This window comes from Crocodylus porosus, unplaced genomic scaffold, assembly GCF_001723895.1.
Source record: "Crocodylus porosus isolate Cpor-Errol unplaced genomic scaffold, CroPor_comp1, whole genome shotgun sequence".
Taxonomy (NCBI): domain Eukaryota; kingdom Metazoa; phylum Chordata; order Crocodylia; family Crocodylidae; genus Crocodylus; species Crocodylus porosus.
In genome coordinates this window covers 85895508-85915148 of record NW_017728906.1, presented here as the reverse complement: position 1 = coordinate 85915148, position 19641 = coordinate 85895508, and the positions used below count along the sequence as shown (strand labels likewise).

The following is a 19641-nucleotide window of genomic DNA, read 5'->3' as shown; positions in this document are numbered from 1 at the left end:
TGTGTTAAAATAACTGCATTCAATTTAAAAGCAAAAGTAGGTTTTAAAATGTTGTTCCAAACTTCAGAATATTCCAATGCATTTTTGTAGCTGTAAAAAGAAGGAAGAAAAAAAAAAGAACACAATAACTGTTAGATTATATGAATCTACTAATATCTACTTCTTCCCATCAGTGGATTTTGAAGTGTGCTCTAAGGTCAGCTAACTTACTAGTTGCAGAACTGGAAATAGAACTTGGGTCTCCCAAGAACCAGCACTCAACCCCTTGAATCACACTGTCTTCTAATGGACAGTCTCAGGATACGTAGTTCATAGAAATAACTTTTATAAAAGTCGAGTCCACTTGTCAGTGGTGTTGCATAATCCACATTTGTAATAATACAACAAATCAACACTCTGCTAAGTTCTCTCCCATACAGAGATCATTTCCAGACTAAGTGGAGTAAGAAGAGAGCCATCACATTTACTAGAAAATGCACTCAAGTTCAACTTGGAATTAAATAGTTTGATGCCACTCTCAGTATTTCAGCATTGATAGAAACCTGCTGGCATCAAAAAACTTGATGTACAAGTCCATGTGTTCAATCAGACCACGTGAACTTTGATAATGGTGTAATTCATACCTTATTATAATACACAGAGGCTGGCATACAAGGTGATTAAAAGTTTTAACACTTTTAAAAAAAAGTGAAAACCAAATACTGCCCTCCAAACTGCACAATCTCCACGGGTAGTGAGAGGGAGTTATCACAAAACAACACTAAGACCAAGAACAGCTTTGTACTATAATATGAATTTGTATGATGGTACTACACCAAATCAGATCAGAATCCCATTGATTTTGGTACCCATTCAGCCTCACAGAGAGACAGTTCCCTATTCTATTATCTTTGAACTTATTTTGAGATGCAAGGTAATAGTTCCTTGCTTAAGTTGCACAGATGCAGAAACAGCAATCAAACTAAAAAGCTAACCCCACAGTAAGGCTGAAGCAGAAGACTGATGCTCATTAAAGGACTGTGTTCTGTACTGTACTACTGCAGGCTCCAGAGACGTAACAAAAGGTCCTTCAGACAAGTTTGTTAGCCCACTCATGTAGAGCTCATTAGCACATGCCAGCAGACAAATGAGAAGTGTAGGTGGATAGTGAGCCCAGCCTGAAGTAAGTTTGTAGTTCTCAAAAGTTTCTAAGTATCTGTAATTAGTATTTCAACCTCATTCCTTCCATGTTTTTTTAGTGCCTTGCTCACCATTTTAAAATTACCACAGTTTATAGCAGAAACTGTATTTTTTTCAATTTCTCAAAAATCCAGGTCTTAAGATTACTTCCATTCCAATTTGATAACACCATTTCTTAGTTTGAGGCCCTTGGCAGACATTACTTGTTGCGCACTATATCCAACGATCACATGACAGACTGTAATATGCCAAGCCATTAAACCAGCTTATCCTTTGATAAAAATGGTGGATCAGCCACAAAGAAGTTTCTTATTGAGCAGCAACTTTTGTGGTGCAGAAGTATCCTGAAATAATTCTCAGATAGCCAGGTGGCATATTACTATTTGCTGTGCAACGCTTCCACATGTGTGACAAAATGTGATGTTTGCCAAGGGCCTTAATGTGCTAATCATTAAACTTATGAAGCATTCTGCACGATTTCTTGACAAGTCAGATATCCTTCTCAAATTTTTATTTTCCTACACATGCTTGAGGCAAGCCTGATTTTGGAGGCCAACTTTAGGTCAAAACACAGGTTACCATGAAGTCCAAACATACTAGTGTTACATTACACCCTTTAATTGTATCTTGGACAGCTATGATTTATTTACATGATGATATAAATTAGTTAAAATCAGAACCCTGTAGCCAAACCCTATGATAGTCACATTTTGTATAAAGTTACTTATTGATTTATCAAAACAATAAGATGAAAAGAATAATTGTTTCTACTGTTTTCTGTATTTTAAAATTTGGAGAAGGACTTGAATCATCACTATTGTATAGAGGCCTTTCAGGATCTTTAGGATTTTAAACAGTTGTAATAAAGAGAAAGCTGGAAACCGTTAAAATGACATACTGTTATGGCTCAGTGACTTCAAAAGAAAGACTAAACCCTGGACAGATATTATATTGCCTTTGCAGTCGTCCAAAAGTCAGGGCAATAAATGCATGTCCCCTCAGTTGGTGGTGGTGAGGGAAGCATAAAAGAAGAGCAGAGCACTCTGGGATGCTGGAGATATAAAGACCCTCTCTAGCACATTACATGTGGTGATACAAAAATGTAGCACTACAGAGAAGTTCCCATTTCAAACAATGCCATTTTTGTAGTGTTGGCACCATTTTTGTAGTGCAACACCTGTAGCCCTACAAATGAACACACCAAGGTTTAAGATGGTACAGCTGAGCTTCATCCAAGGAAGTGCAGAAATCAGTCCTCCTCCGAGTCACTGTCTTTCTTTGTGGAAAAAGAACTCTTGATTGAGGACATTAGCTGATCCTGGATCTGTTTCCTGGGGTTTTCTTCTAGATCTGTCTTGATGGCACCTGATTCTGAAATCTTCCATTCAAGTTCTATACAGAAACAAAGAGGAGGAGAGAAAGCGCATCATGAGGTTGAAGGCTCAAAGTAAGCTCTTTCAAGCCTAGACCTCTCCATTAACACAAAGGGTGGAATTCTACCTTCCTGATGTACCTAAATGGCAACTTTCTAGTTTGTTCTAGTGGTGTTTTTTTGGCACTTTTGTGGAGGTTTTAATTCTATTGCCCCACATAGTGCACATAAGTGTAAGCGTACGCCACTGACTATGCACTGGCTTGCTATGTATGCAGCCAAATGTGTGTCCAATCTGGGCATGTACATGCATCTAAATTACAAGAACATAAACAACTATAAACCCATAACTAACAGATGTTAGATACTGCAGGATGGTTCTTCCATATTTTAGCCCCAATAATTGAGTGGTGTGGGCATTTGCCCAAGGAGAGGGAAGATGGACTCTGCTCTCATCCAGAGGGGGTCAGAACAGACCTTCCAGCAGTGTTGGGAACCACCAGGCCACAGATCAGACACCATCCAGACCAGGGATGGGTAAAGTCTGGCCTGCAGGCTGGATCCAGTAGGCAGTGGACTCCATTTCCCAGCAGCCCCTGCCCACAGGGCTTTGGCTGGTCTCTGCCGAGACCCCAGCAGTTGTGAAAGCTCCAGGCTGGGGTTGCCATGGAGACCAGTCTCAGCCCTACCGCAGGGCACAGGCAGAGAAGGGCAGAGGCTGCTCTGGAGGGGCTGCTGGGAAATGGAGTTCCGCTGCTGGCCAGATCGGCTGTTCTACCCACCCCCGATTCAGACCCTTCTCCAATGCTCCTTTTGAAGTCAGTCTTCTGGGTAGCCAAGAGGAAGACATGTGGAGTCACAGGGGACAGCACAAGCTAGAGCGGGGGTGGGCAAAATACAGCCTGCAGGCTGTATCCAGCCCACTTCCAGCCTGCCAGCCACTGCGGTCTTAGAGTAGCTTATCATATTTTACACTTTAAAGTTGCACCTGTTTACAGAGGAGTGGATTACAGTACTGTTTAAACTTTTTTTTTTTTTTTTAAATATTCAGCCTTATTTAATCATTGCTTAAGTTCTGTATCGCCTCATCATTATCTGAACTTTTCATTTTGCTTATCAGCTGGCCTTGAGTTGTTTTTGCAGAGCTCAAAGTGCTGATATCTATATTGTATCTTTTCTTTTCTATCACTGTGAGAAGTTCTTCTAACATAACGTAGTAATGGCCTTACCACCAGCTCAAATGAACTGAACTTGGAACTAGCCATACCACTGCTCTGCCACAGCCAGGACTGAGCTAGGCAGTGCGGAGACTCCTCTGCCCCTAGTCCTGCATCCATCCCCTCTCCGCCAGCTCAGCTTCCTCTCGGCACTGCGGCTGCACACTCCTGGAACCATGGCTGCTGGCAGCTGGACACACATGAGACAGGGCATGATGCAGTGTACCAAGTAGTCATCCCACCTGCTTGCCTGCCACTGCCCCTGTTCTCCCCGGTATGGCACAGCAGCAGTGGCTCATCGTGGCATATATGTGCGATAGCTAGTTGATAACACTGCACCATGCCCTGTTCTGTGTGGGTCCAGCTGCCAGTGGTGCCAGGACTATGCAGCACCAACAGGAAGCAGGGGTGGGGTGGGGTGGGGTGCAGAGAAGTCTGCCTAACCCTGGCTACAGCACAGTGTAGTGCAGTCCTCCCTTCTCAGGCTCCTGACAGCAGCTTGTGAGCAGGATAGGGTCAACTGCATCTCCCCACTTACCTGCCAACCTGCCCTCAATAGCTCACCATTAAGCGGACTTTCAGTTTAAATAACTGTCCACCCCTGAGCTAAAGGATGTGTAGCTTAGGGGGATGGCTGCTGCCCTGGAAGAGACGGGGCCCTAGTTTCTAGCTCAGAGCCCTACTCCCAATGGAGCAGAAACTTTTCCATAGCACTACCTGCCATGCATTTCATCCAATGACTACTAAATGGAAGGGGCATGGGTCCAGCCTCAAAAGAAACATTGGAGAGGTGACTGTGTAATGTCTGACTTGTATGGTTAGTACATAGTGCTGTGAAGTCTGGGACACAAGTTCAAGTAGCCTGAGTGAGGGGAATCTAGAATCCAGGTCTCCCACTTTCTGGACAAGACCCAACCACTCAGCTATTAAGGCTAAAACACAGAAGGCATCCCTTCCCCACAACTTTTCCAAATTCATACCCTGGTATATGCATATATAGCTATATATGTGCCCAGCCAGTGTGTAGCTGTCATACACATTCATTCTATGTGTAGGTGTTTATACCTCCACAGTGCAGAAGCAAGATCAGCAACATAGGAACACTGCCATTTAGGTACACAAAGTGAAGAAACTTCTACCTGAAATCTTTTCTTTATGAGACAGAGTATAGAAAAGCCACAAATAAGTCTTGTGTGTGTCTTGGGAAATTTAAACTATGTTTAAAATGGACTAGTCAATGGTTTTCATTGATTGTAGCAATACTTCCAACAGACAAAAGTTGCTTCAATCATACAGCAGCTGAACAATTGGAAGAGGCAGAGAACAGATTATCTGCTAAGGGAAAAAGCTGCAGCAATTCCATTTACACATCTGAATTACAGATACTGTCACAGACAGATTTTTGAAATACACTTTATCCACTTCCCAGCACTCCTTGTACAGATTATTAGTTCCTTAACAAGAGGGGAAAAACCACACTCCTCTACCCACTAGTAGACCTATTATTATAGAGGCTCAAATTGGATTTCTTCCCAGAAGTGGAAGAGAGTCAATACAAGACATTCAGCAGATACCTCTCCCCTAGACCTGCTGGCAATCCAATCATTAAATCTAATTTCATTTAGACAAAAAGGAAATGACTACAACTTCACATTCTCTGCAATCTCAGAGAGAAGTTACCCCCTTCATACAGATCAAAAGAAAAAGAATGCAGAGTGTACAATTTCCAGTTTCATGTGATGATGAAACTGAGCTGGCATAACCCTCATCTCCAGGTCCCTGAAAAATCTATTACTTTAAGTGCCACAAATGGAGAACTGATAACATAAGGTTGTTACTACTTCTTTCTTAAGTGTTAGGTGTTCCCAAACCAAATTTTTCATTGGTGAATATTTCCCCTGGAAATCACAGTAAAGGAAGATTCTGATACACATCCAGAAGATTCTGAAGTCTAGGGTTTTTAGTTCAATCATAGCTCTTATTAGTGAAAGTCTACTTGTATGCCATTACAATTAAACAAAGTGATGGACTTCAGTGTAGCACATGAAATGCCATTTAAGTAAAGACACAAACAAATAATTTTACTTCTAGGCCCTTGGACAGAAAGCCATTAGGAAAGCTGATAATAGAGGATTTAATTGTAATTAAAAAAAAGTACATTTCTATTGAATAATTGCATTCACTCAGTTTCCAAAATGGAGAGAGCATATAATATGACATCTTTGTCTCAAGGTGTCACTTAAATTTTGTACCCTTCCCAATCACTGCCAAGCAAAAGCTTTTGTTTAAGAGGCTGAGAAGGGATATCATTCAAAGGAACAAAACTCCTGGTGCTGAAATGCTTTGTTGCACCCCACTGTACACAGTCCTCGAGGACAAGTCACTTCTATCCCAATGTGAACAGAATATGTCAAAATGACAAAGTTAAAAATATGGTCAATCTGTGCCATGATTACTAGCTGCAGCTTAAAGAGATGGAGTTCTTTGAGCCCTGACAGTCCTGACCCTCAAGAAGTAGTAGCTTCACCCAAGTGAGATTCTTTTCCTACAGTGGGGTTGGCAACCCCTGGCACATGTGCCGAGCATGGCATGTGAAGCCATTTTGCTTGGCACGCCACCACCAGCTCTGGCTCTGGGTAGCTGCTGCCAACCACAGAGCCCAGGCTGGGTGCAGCAGGAGGGCTGCAAACAGCTGTGCCAGGCACAGAGGTGATGGCAGGGCTCAAGAGCCCAGTGCAGATGTTTGTAGCCAGCCTGGGCTCTAGGTAGTTGCAGCAAGCAGGCTGCAAACAGCAGTGCCGGGCTCCACAGCTCTGGCATCAACTCTATGCTGGTGGTGACTGCACATGAACCTCAGAGGAGACAGTGGGAGGGCTACACTGCCTCAGGGCCAGGCCCTATCCCTGCTGTCTGCTCTGTGGTACGCATGCAGTCACTGCCAACATGGAGTTGATGCTGGAGCTGTGGAGCCTGACGCAGCTGTTTTCAGCCTGCCCACTGCTTGCTGCAGGTGCCCAGAGCCCAGGCTGGCTGCATGCAGCTGTGCTGGGCTCCAGAGCCCCACCATCAGCTCTGTGCCGGCAGGTGGGGAAAGAGCAGGGCTGCACTGCTTCAGGCCCCTCCCGCTGCCCGCTCCAAGGCATGTGTGCATGCGCTGGTACAGAGCTGATGCTGAAGCCCAGCACAGCTGTTTCCAGCCTGCCTGCTGCAGCAGCCCAGAGCCCAGTCATCAGCTCTGTGCTGGCAGGAGGGGAAAGGCTGGGGTTGTGTTGCCTCAGGCCCCCCCCACTGTCTGCTCCAAAGCATATGTGCAGCTGTTTGCAACCTCCTGGCTGCTGCCAGCCCCAGCTCTGGGTAGCTGCTGCCAACTACGGAGCCCGGGCTGCTTGCAGCAGGGCTTGCAGCTGAGCCAGCCTGATTCCCACCCGCCCCAAGCCCAACACTGGCCTAGCCCCCACTACTGGGATGAAGCTGGTGCTGGCCCTTGCCAGAAGTACCACACCTTTACAGGCTTAGCTGCGTGGTGTGGGTGGGTACCTGGGCAGGCTCTGGGCCGGGGCCTCGGCTGGCCATGCTGCAGCCTGGGGGCTGGCTCTCCAGGGAAACACAGGGGCTCCAGCAGGCCCAGGGCATTGTTGGGTCAGACTTCATCCGGTGGCCCAGCAGGCCGGCTCTGTGCACCCATGCATTTGGTTCTGTACGTCTGCATGTGCACACGTGTCTGGTTCTGTATGTGTGTGTGCACATGTGTCTGTTGTGGCTCTCTGTGTTTGTGCACATGTGGTTCTCTGAGCATGTGCATGTGTGGTTCTCTCTCTGCTCTTCTTTCTCTCTCTCCCCTCTTTTTCCTTTCTCTCTCTCCTCTGTCTTATTTTTTTCCTCTCTCTCTCTCACTGCAACATGCTTAACAAAAAAGTACACAACAACAAAGGCAACATTTATGATTATTAAATATACTAATATACAGTGCTTCCTGCCTTGTACCGCTCCCCCCATCCCCACCTATTTTGTTTTTCTGGCATGCCAGCACTTGGACACCTTCCAAGGTAGACACTGTGTTTTTTTCAGCACTCTAGGCAAAAAATGTTGCCTACCCCGTCTTACATGCCCCATTCCCGAATCAAGCAAAGCAAGAGCTGTACCTCCTATCTAGAGTGAACTCAGACTGTAACCCCCCAAGGACATGAGCACAGACATCACAGCTGCTGCCAGATGAAAGGGGGAAAAAAAAGAGTGAATAGTTCATTTTCATGTTCCCAGCCTCATTTGCATCAAGGAAAGGGCTATCTGTTAGGAGACAGTGCACAGTGACTTAGGAGTGGGTTGGGGAAGCATGACGGAAGAGACACAGGGATCATCACTTGTTAACAAGAATGCAGGAGAATAAGAAATGTAAGTACAAAGAACTGTAGAGGGAAGAAATGAGAAGAATATATATTATTAATATGAATAATATCGTATAACTTCTACTCCCATTCCAAAGGTCTGTTTAACCTTATTGTAGGGAAGACCAATTAAACTGCTTCATATGTGTTCTGTTCTTCTCGGGCAAGATCCAGGAGGCAGGTACTTACCATCTCTTGTCAGGTTCATGCCACCAAACACTAGAGGTCCAATGAACTGGGCCTTGATATCTCCTTCAAGGTAGATGAAAACTGTGGGCAGGTTCCTATCAGGGTAGTTGGGTATGCAAGTTGTAGAAATAGCTTTGATAAATTTGACATCTGGGAATTTCTTTGCAAGTCCGCTCAGATGTTGATTTATTAAAGCGCACAGTGGAATTCTGTTAAGAAAATATACACAGAAAGAAGAGTTAAGAAATAGTATGTCAAAAGTAATCCCTTCCACAAGGAAAGTTAGAAAAAGTATTTATGAAAATGTAACAAACATAAAAATGCAACATAAATGCAACATATTTCTAGTGGCTTTCAATCCAGTATAAGTATCTATTAGAGCCACTGGAGTTATTTATTATAATTATTTGGTTTGCAGGATACTGTTTCTATGAATAATGCATCCTAAAAAAACAGAGATAAAATGGAAATAAAAAACAGCTTATTAAAGAAAAGAATTAAACATGTGCTCATTTTCTTTGTCTTTTAAACTGTGCTGTGCAGTTATGGAATTAATGAAAACAGGATTAAAGACAATGAGAACAGTCAAGTTTTTAGTAACCTTTCGAGAACCATGTATAGTGAAAACTGGTTAGGCTCCATTGAAAAACTATTTCTTAACATCAGTGGGATGGAACACCTTGCTTAACAGAGTTTTGCAAATCAAGACAAGCCACATATAACGCTATAATCACCTTGAGTACATAGCCTCAAGCAATATAGAACATGGCAACCTCTGCTCCTCAACTTTTCACTGGAAAAGGATGCTTGTATTAGCAGGCAGATTTTGACTCCAACATCTGATGAAGTGAACTGGGTTCATGAAAGCTTGTGGCTCTCTCTCTACATACTACATTTATTCCAATATAAGATAACCCTGAATATAAGATGACCCCCAAGTAATTAAGTTTTAAATATGGAAACTTTATAAATTTGTCATAACTTTCCAGACATAGGATATAATTACTGGAGTTTTGCCTTGAATTTGTCCCCCTATCACTGCTACAGCAGAAAAAATAAATCGGGGGGTGGAAGGGGGAAGAGGACAGGGGGGAAGAGGGACGTTGGGTGGTCCCTTTGCCCTGTGCCCATCCCCCAACTTAGTCAATGTAGCCCTTTTCCTTCCTCCTTACAGTCAGACCCCGATCTCCCTGAGCACATGGACGTGAAGGGCAAACTTGAAAAACACTGACTCTGAAACAAACATGCAGTTACTATGCATACCCATAGACAGTTCGTGCAATTACTATGGGTACTATTACTCATCCAGAATTGATGCATTTTACCTTTTTGGAAACTGCTACAAATTTTAGCACAGGTACTGCATAAACACACTTTTATGCAGCATTTTTGTGCCTATTTATATATAGAACAAATTACGCATGAAATTAGTCCAAAGCCAAAAGGCTCATGATTTACCATATAAATGGGCCCCAGCAGTCAACATCATCTCAAGCCATGGTGACTCCACAGCTCAGAACTTCTCAGTATGCGTGTGTAGTCCAGATACTCTCAACAAAGGATACATGTGCTAATTAACACCCCCTAAACTCATGACTGAGGGCAACCTGGTCCAGCTCCGTGTCATGGAGGGTGGGACCACGCTAAACACATGCGACAGGCAGAGATCAGGAGATGGAGAGGCAAAAGAGGGATTCTGGGTGAACTGTTTGGGGCCCCGTTTGGTGATGTTTTCCAGGCATCTGAGTGTGGTGAAGAAACAAGAATCACTTCAATTGGGAAAGAAAGGCTCAGCTTGCTGTGAGAAGTTGTAATGTATTCAAGGTAATGGCTCACCATGACAAGTAAAAGAGTTGGCACTGAAGGAGAGTTTGTGCAATAATCATTACCACATATCATATTCAGCTGGGCTGTCCTAACCTATGCTTGTGGTAGGTTCCCATCAGCATGTTTGCCCATTATGGACCGTGCGTTTTATAATCATGTTTAGTGTTGGCTGCGCTTAATGAACTTCGTAGTTAGTTTTTATTACTGAGCACATGCTGCTCAGTAGACAGTGCATTTAATGATGTTTCTTTGAATGCAAATATGAGACAAACGGCTTTTCTCCTAATGCTGATTGAGGGGGAAAACCTCATCTTGTATTTGAGTAAATACAGCATATATATTTTATTTGGTTAGTCTATAGAAGTGCATATCTATTCTGCCTTCTGACTGACTTCAGACTAATGCAGTAACTAACTCTCTCTTGGTATACATAAACATGCTGCTGCTTTACGGAAGCAATTTTCAGTAGGTACATTTCAACACTATTCATAACTGACGAAAATAAGAAAAACTACATTCAATTAGAATTTTTTGGTGTCCATAATGGTTATGCATTTGCCTAAAAATATCAGCATGTTCAGATGCAGTTAGTGACCAATGTCAAAGCTAACAGAGACACTCCAGTTTACTTACCCTTGTTTGTAAAGATGCAAGATTACCCATATATCTTTGCCAGCTTTAGTAACTTCTTGAATATAATCCTGACCTGAAATCTCCAAAAGTTCCCCAAATTTGTTCTTCACTTGAGTTGCTTTCCATTCTGCAAGCCTTTGCTGTCTGTACAAGCACAGAAAAAATGAAAAAAAACAGAAATCAAAACCTGAGAAAACATGTAGTTATTGCTTTGCTGAACACAAACAATTAAAGTTATAGATTTTGAAGACCAGCCCACAAAGATAAGCTTTAAATATCTCCAAGCACCAGGGTACCAAAAGAGGGCTTTTGTACAGAAGAGTACTTGAAAGTCTGTACATAACCTTAGTTTATGGACCTATGATGCACGAAGGAGTAAACTGAGCTTAAACTGGTATCCGTTTCCCCTGGGAGAGTCACTGCCACCAAACACTGGAGATCCAATGAACTGGGCCTTGATGTCTCCTACATATTAGATGAAACTGCAAGAATACAGAGATTCAGGATTTTTCTTCCAGAGCAAAAATGGTCACTCCACAAGAAAATTTAACTTGGTTGCTTCTGGGTTAAATCAGTCCCAGGAAAGTTTCTCCTAGGAGAGCCAATGTCTGTAAACATTCTCATCTGAGAGAAGCCCAGCACAGTCCAACAGCATCTGAGGGTGCTTTGTTGCCATCTTCCTACCCCCAACAGTATGTCACTTGCTGGACTCTGGTGCTCCAGCTGAGCAGGGAACAGAACACATCCCCTTCGCAATCCCACACTCTGCTGCAGGAAGATACAGGATGACTCTTGAGTAGTCTGACTGCACAGGGCAGCAAATAAAGACTGCCCTGTGCACTGCTGCCATTCTGTCACCAGGCAAACTGAGGCAGCCTGAGGCTACACAGCGTCAGCATTGCAAGCACTCTACTCTTCAAGTAATTTAGGTGCCTAACTTGAATACCAAGGAGTTGATTTTCAGAGGTTCTCATAATTCACCGATTTCCACTCAGCTTATGGCTTTATGGTACATCTGAAAGGTGAAGCCATAAATAGTTAAACGTAGACTAAACATCTTAGTTAAGGTCATTCTGAAATCTGTCAGAACAAGGACCAGAACACCAGTCCTTTCATCTGTCACTTTGTGTTTTTTTTTCCTTCCTCCATTCTCCAGCAAAATGAAAATCAAATTGCATGTTATTTGCCTATAAAGAAGTAATCATTGTATTTCCATTAAAATATAGTAAATGCTGCAAGCTGCTCTAACCTGTACATTTCAATGGCTCTCTCATCCTCCTCGTTAAACTCATCTTCATTATCTTCTAGCTCTTCCAAAGTCATGTCTTCATAGGTTTTCACTAGAGTGAGAGAAAAATAGGAGGAACAATAGTCCAAAAGAATACATATATTATAAATTTCTGGAAGCTAATTACACTGTGCTCTCCTGGCCTCTGAAGATGTATACTTCATTCTGATTTTTCCTAAATTGTTGAACAAAACAACATAAAATGACTACTGGGAAAAGAACAATGTTTGGAAACCCCAATTTACTAGTTTGGACATTTTCTACATTTAGCAGGTGGTAAAGGATACATCAGAGGTACAGCCAGTTACCCTGTGGCATACATTCACTATTATATAACGTCACTATATTAAAAACCTGAGGCACACTTAGAAAAATTAAGATGAATCAGCTAATGGTGTGATGTTAATGTAAAAATAAGAAGTATTAAACCCTGTGATCCAAGCCCACTTTTCACCTAAAAAAAAAGTCTCCACATGGGGGATTAACACACTTTAAGTAACACACATTGCCTTAACACCTTCAAAGCAATCATTTTAAGTTTCTTGAGAACCCCTATGCAAGTCAACCCTGATGAAGTACTCTCACAGTTGTAACTCTAAATAAACTCGATAATAAAGTATTATTCAGGGAAAAAATTTTTCTTCTGAGCATCAAGTTCTTGTTTGGTTGGGATCACGGGTGCTTTTACTTTAGACAGATATATAGTGGTGTTTCATTTTAATCATGGAAAAATGTGGGTTTGGGGTTCTTTTTTTAAAACTGAAAATTGGGGATTTTTTTTTTTTTTAAATCAGAGAAAGCCAGGATCTCTGCCGATGACATTTCAGGATATATTTAATTCATCTCTGCAAAATTACATGAGCGAGTTCTCCTACTTCTCTGAATCATGCTAAAGGAAAATGTTCATTCCAGAAATAAGAATTGTTGTCAAAGACATAGTCTTGCAGAGCTTTTTGTTTGTTTGTATTTTGCTTGGTTTCAGTTTTAAAGACAACTCTCCTTGTAAATCTATCAACCGATTTACAGCATTATTAGCTGATTTTTCTAAAATCACTTAATTTATTTAGATATAAATAAAGATGTGACGACCATGATCCAGTGGACTGGCAAACTGAAGTGTGTGTCTCAACCCTGCAAGTGCAGTGCAGAAATATACCTGGAGATATACATGCCCCAACATGGGTTAACTGAAAAACTTCTTGCCTTTTAAGGAGACGGGTTTCTTGTTACACAGGCATGCTGGTACTTATTCTGGATTTCTTTTGCTTGTTTGTTTTGCTTTTTAAAAATTGAATAAATTTAAATGTGGCAACAGTATCCAGAATGAAGCTCTGAGGGGGTGGAATTCATCAAAAAGTTTGATAAGCTTACTCAGCTGAGCCTGTAACAAGTGAAGCACACCACATGAAGTTTAATCTTGGCATCTTCTAACTAGAGGAGGGAAAGTTGTTTTTACCTTTAGGCTTTTTCAGAATCGTTGAAGTAATTGTACAGCAACAACTCAAAAGATTTAATTTGCCACTGCCTGTTTCCTCCCCGCCCCCAAACTCACCAATGGACTGCTGTTGAAGAATACGCAGCTCTTCCTCCTCCTTTGCCTGCTCTTGTTCCTTAAGTTTTTCCTTCGGAGGAAGGATGCCCTTTTTACGCAAGATGTCATTCCACTCCGTATCCTCATTAGGGTTCTAGAACAAAAATGGAGAAGGTGCACTTCTGCAAGGGAACATTTCTGCAACCTGTTAATCCAGCCACCTTGCTATTACTTATATCAGCTTTTTCTAAGAGTCATACATCATTATTAGACTACTAACTCTGTCATATACGCACCATAAAAACATGCAGAGAATCTGATGATGGCAGGATTCCTGTACAGGCTTGAAATGATGCCCTGCAAAGTAGCTTGTGCCATGCTCCTTTCTCTTTTCTCCTAACTCATGAAATCTACAAAAGAAAGGCTTCTGCTGCAACCTCTCAAAAAAAGAAATGGTTGTTCTGCAATTCTACCCCAATTGGGCCTCCAAAGGAGAAAAAGGTGATCTAGGTCAAGAGCATTAGGGAAAATGGAACAGGGCAGAGCAGATGCCTACCTGCAGACAGCACTTGCTTTTGCTTTAAAACAAAAAGCTTCTTCCAATCTGTGACTAGTCTCATGGCCAGAGCTAGCTAGAAAACAGGATGTGCCACATTAAAGAAATTCAGTTTTCCACATCATAACTTTGAAAGACTTGTGGCCAATTTCAGCAACAGAATTTTCCTTCTGTGCCAATAGAGTAGAACTGATAGTCTGTCTTCTGCTTCACATAGGCTCCAAACTTAACTCTCACCATAGGAAACATCTGTCTCCATAGCAAACACAAGTTGGTGAAACTATTCATATACCTGAAGCTAGGCATGGAAAACTGCCTGCAAGTCCTTGTCAGCCAATCAAAAGGAGGCTAACCTATAACCAGTTGGTACATTTATCGTTAAAAATTGTTGTGATACAATTATTATAACTTTTAATACAAATTAAAGGCCCAGAGGCACCTAAATACGCCTAAGGATCTGGGCCTATAGCCATTCAAGAAACTCTCAGCAGCCTATTTAAAAAAAAATCAATTTAAAACATTTTTTTTAAATCAGTGCAATACAACATGGTAAGAACCTTTATTCTGATTTCACCCAAGTCAGTATGGGGTCAACTTGAAAAAAATCCCAGATAAGCTACTTCTACACCAAAACAAGAATATCTACATTGGATTTTGCACTGTTTTATAAGTATATAGCTTTAACTAAGTTGGTGTGACTGAATATAAGGAATCTAAAATTCCATAGGTTCTTGTCCAATGCAATAGAAACAGCTGATGCCTAGGAAGGAAACGATAAAAAAACATAACACTTAACACTTCAACAGAGGGATAAATGATTCAACAGCTCCTTTTGATACCCCACTGGAAATACACACTAACTTGGGGAAAAAATACTGTTTTCAAACAAAAAGGTGCCACTGGATAATACTGAATCTCTCTCTCAGATACACGTAAAACATTGGAAAGCTGAAGAGAAGTCCAACTCACAAAATATATGTTTTAATAAAACTCTACTAATCAAAGGAGCCATAGCTGCATAGCCAACAAGTCTGCAGAAGGCCAAGGCTAGCTTCATCTCTCCAGCTCATGTCACCAACAAAACTGCAAAGTTCCTGTTATTGCAAGGTCACATTCTGTGAGTGCACAACTAAAGGCAGAAATGGGCCAACAAAAGTTACATTGATGAAACACAAAACAGAAATTTTCCAAAAAGACTTGCAAAGCTTTGGGGACATTTCTAAGGCTGCTGACTGGGAAAACTGAACCATGTTCTTTAGTTTCTTGTAAACTTGGCAAAATTCATTAGATCTTAGAGATACTCCACCGTCTTCCTCAGCCAGTTATGTTGCAGCCTGCTATCATGGAAGGGCTGGTAGGCTCTTTACAGACCACACTGAAGACGGGGCAGGGTGCAGGTGCTTACGGAACATTTGTAGGGACTGTATGGACCTGAGTGTCAGTACAGCCATTCTTGCCAGAGGTGCAGAAGTCTGCAAGTTTGATTTCCTTTTCTCTCCTCCTATGGGAGCAGCTCTCAACCCTTTCAGACTCCAGCCCTGCCCCCCACTAGAAAATGCCAGCTTTCCTTTCACCTGTCTTTTGAAATTAGGAGAACAGCAGATATGGTCTTCAGCTGCACAGAACTCAGAAAGACCCTAGCAGGACTGAACAGCTGCAATGCTATGGGTCTCTATAGGAAAGCCCTGGACTTCTCGGGACTCATGCTGACCAGGGCTGACAAGACTTTTGAAAGGATCTCAAGGCACCCTGGCGGAGAACCAAGAGCAGTGAGCGTTAAGTACAGCAGTTCTGGAATGAAAACCAGGGACAAGCCAACAAAGCCAGGCTGGCTGTCAAGGTGGGGCTGAGATTGGGCCCTGGTGACAAAAATCAAAGGGCCCTGTTACATGGTAATTATAGGCACCTCCTAGAGCTCTTAACCTCTGGGCTGTCCACACATTAACACCCTAAAGTGGTTTTAAACACTTGTTATGTGGTCCAGAGTTATACCACTCCAGGACAGGATTCTCTTTCATCTGCGCTACCCAGTTCCTGTTCCTTTTAGGTGTGCCCGCTCTCCACAGATGTGCTGCCCAAAATGAAGCCCTCCAGGATCTCTCCCACCCCTGCCTATAAAGTGGGGATAGGAGCTTGTCTTGGTTCACCAGCCCTCCAGTGGCAACTCACAGCTACAGCTCCTAGTCCTGCCCCTAGTGCTCCCCGTCACAGCTGTGCAGGCAGGAGCCACTCAGGAGGTTTCTAGATTGAGGGTGCTCCAAAATCCAAGCTACTATAACACTGATCAACATTAGTGCAGCTGAATGGACCCCAGCAGGGTTGAATGGCCGTGACACTATAGGTGCCTATGAGGAAAGCCCCAGGCTTATCCTGCCACTCACGCCAAGGGGGAGCTGAGACCCTGGAAAGGAGCTGGGGGGCAACCCTGGTGGAGAACCATGGGCAGCAAAAGCTATGTCTTGGCAGGCCTGGAAAAGAAAAACAACAGAGAAAAGGCAACAGAGTAGCGTTACCAGGTCTTAAATATTAAAGTATTGTGTTGGAAGCTCAAAATGATCATATCTGCTGAAAAACTATCGTGCACTGCAAAAGTCAGCAACTAAGTCGGCAATGAAGCCTTCTTGTTTACTTTATATTGCTCATTATAAGTCACTAGTGAGTGAGGAAGAAGTGAGTCAAAGTTGAAGCACTACTTTATTTCGAGGCAAGCAGGCACAAGATGGTGCTAACGGCAAGCCCCAGTCAGTTAAAACTCCCGGGGAACGACCCGGGTTGCATCAATGAGCTGCCTCCAACATTATCCTTCATTTTGAACACTTCTCTTATAAATCGCGCATCTGGCAAGAGTTGAAATGATCGCACAAATCCGAGAGTGGTCGGACACTGCAACAAACCCAGGCTGGCTGCAGCGGTGGGGCTGAGACTGGGCCCTGGTGACAAGGATCAAGAGACCGTGGGTGGGTGGATTTCCTCCCTTCGTGGCTTGGCTCCCCCTTGCCCCAGCACGCGTCAGGGAGGCGGCCGAGCGCGGGGAGCCGGGGCCCCTGGGGGACGTGCAGCATGCAGGGCCCGCGCTCACCTGCATGGCGCCCGCAGCGGGCTCCGGCCGCCAGGGATTGCGGCCTGGGACACGCGCGTGAAGAACTGCAACAGCGGCAGCCTCCCGGAGCCGGATAGCGTGTCACAGCGCCGCGCCGGCTTCCTCCCTCGCCTTATAAGGGCTGGGGCTGCTGCCCTGCCCGGTTGCATAGCGGGAAGGAGGGAGGCAACTGCGCAGGCGCGGGGGGGCCGCGAGTGGCTGCCAGGCGGGGGGTCACTGCGCGGCTGCACTGCGCTCACGGTGCTGTCCGCGCGTTGCACTGGGCTCCCAAGGGAATTGGCTCGCGCGCGGGCACACCTCCGCCCCCCTCCCCCCCGGGAACTGTGTCTTCTGTCACAAACACACCCTCAGGGAAATGTGTGCGCGATACTCACACCCCCCTTCCCTCAAGGGAACTGTATGTCTGTCACACACATACACCCTCAAGGAAAGTGTGTGTATGTCTCTCCCCTCCCCCCCCCGGAACCTGTTTCTCAAACCCACACACACCACCCTCCCTCAAAGGAATTGGCAATGCCACCCTGACCAGCACTACGGATGAAGGAAACCCGGGGGGGGGGGGGTCATAACAGACTATAGTATGAACATGAGCTGGCAGTACAATGCTGTAGCAAGCAGGGCAAACAATACTCTGGCGTGCATCCAGCAAAACCAAGTTGGCGATTCTTCTGCTCTACTTGGCATTGGTGAGACCACAGCTGGAGTACTGTGTCCAGTTGTGGGCACCGCACTTTAACAAGTGTCAGGGACTCTAACCCAGACTTCCCAGGTCCGTTGTCTGACAGCAAGAGACAGGCGACACCAGCAAGGTCTTATCTCAAGCTCTTTATTGAAGCCTGCACACAACAACAAAGAGCAGCCCGTCTCCTCCAAGAACCAGCCCCCCCCACTTTAATAGTAAGTAAGTTTATATAGACAGTTTCGCATCACAGATTCTCCACTTCATTGACTCAACCCCCATGGTTAGTTAGAAACTTCTAGTGCGCATGCCTAGCTACACAATAATAGGCTTTGAGCAGTTCTTACGCGTAAGCCTCTTCCTTATCATCAAGCACGTAACTTTTCTTTTCAGCACTGTTACTTACACTAGTGAGTACAAGGTAGGTTCAGTTTGTACCATCCCTGCTTATCAGCTCACATTCCAATTGTCATACCGCTCATGATTATCTTGTTTGTGGCCTCTCAGCAGTATTTTTCCATTTCAAATCTATATGGTGGTTTACTAGCACAGGCAGTGAGCTCAGCCCATCTTGTGGGCCTTTGGACCTGCTCTCAAACATCCTATCTATCACAAGGACATGGACAAGCTTGAGAGAGTCTAGAGAAGAGCCACCTGTATGATCAAAGACATGCGTGGCAAGCCATACAGGAAAAGCTGAGGGACCTGGGACTCTTCAGCCTGAAAAAGAGATGGCTGAGAGAGGATTTGGTAGCAGTTTAACGCTACATCAGGGGCTCAGCGAACAACTGTTCACCAAGTCACCCTTAGGGACAACCAAGAGTAATGGCCAAATTCCCAGAAGACCATTTCAGGCTCAACATTAGGAAAAACTTCACAGTCAGGGTGCCCAGACTGTGGAATAAGCTCCCTCCAGAGGTGATGCAATTGCCTACCCTGGAAATCTTCAAGAGGAGACTGGGCAGCCACCTTGCTGGGGCCACCTGACCCCCAGTTATCTTTCCTGCCTGGAGCAGGGGGCTGGACCCCATGATCTTCCAAGGTCCCTTCCAGTCTATGGATCTATGAATCTCCTACACCCCCTCAAGGGAACTGTCACATGTACACTCCCTCAAGGGTGTGCTGTTCAAAACGAGGGCAGGGAAGGAGGTGGGAAATAGCTACACTCCATTAGTTAATATCCACCAAGACTGGGTCTCTCTTCTCTAGGCACCTGCTACCTCCCTGTGGACTTTTTAGAAGAGCTATCGGCAATAAAGGTAAGGAACCACTTAATGTCCCAGAAGTCAAGGTCTAAATACCATCATCTAGAGGGGGTTCCCAAAACTGTAGGATACATAGCCCTGGCAGTATGTAAGACATCTCTGGGAGGTACGTGGGAGAAATTGTGTAATGGCAGATTTAATTTTCATTATAATTGGCATTTATGGGGTTAAAATATATGCTGGAAGGGGAACATGGGCAGCTGGTAAATCTGGAAGGGGGTACATAATAAGAAAAAGTTTGGGAAACTCTGGTCTAGAGTGATTCTCAAGTTCAACTACTACCTTATGTACCTGTAGATGTAGACTTTTAGATAGACATAGCTATATCATAGCTTCTTAATTCTATGCCACATGGTTAACCCATTAGCAACAGTAGGACTTCTTTCATACATAAGCTTCAGTAGGTCATAAAAACTTGGC

General features: G+C 43.9%; 1 protein-coding gene across 2 annotated transcripts; it reads right to left on the bottom strand.

Annotated features, from left to right (window-relative positions):
- Positions 1 to 1213: 1213 nt before the first annotated feature.
- On the bottom strand, positions 1214 to 17370 carry PDCL3 (phosducin like 3). 2 transcript variants are annotated; one of them, XM_019529517.1, is made up of 6 exons: positions 17257 to 17370; positions 13643 to 13775; positions 12052 to 12142; positions 10803 to 10946; positions 8343 to 8551; positions 1214 to 2571 (listed from the first exon to the last, which is right to left on the bottom strand). In XM_019529517.1, exons 1-6 carry the CDS (start codon positions 17260 to 17262, stop codon positions 2429 to 2431), a joined length of 726 nt encoding a protein of 241 aa, XP_019385062.1. In that variant the 5' UTR covers positions 17263 to 17370; the 3' UTR covers positions 1214 to 2428. The 2 variants fall into 2 exon arrangements, with proteins under 2 accessions (XP_019385062.1, XP_019385063.1); XM_019529518.1 differs by lacking the exon at positions 17257 to 17370 and adding an exon at positions 13918 to 14008.
- Between the last annotated feature and the right edge of the window lie 2271 nt (positions 17371 to 19641).

Excerpts from the sequence above, each read along its gene's own strand:
- PDCL3 (XM_019529517.1), bottom strand. Across the intron at positions 12,143-13,642 it reads TCTTCAACAGCAGTCCATTG|TGAAAACCTATGAAGACATG; the intron begins GTGAGTTTGGGG and ends CTCTCACTCTAG. Across the intron at positions 2,572-8,342 it reads CATGAACCTGACAAGAGATG|AACTTGAATGGAAGATTTCA; the intron begins GTAAGTACCTGC and ends GTTTCTGTATAG.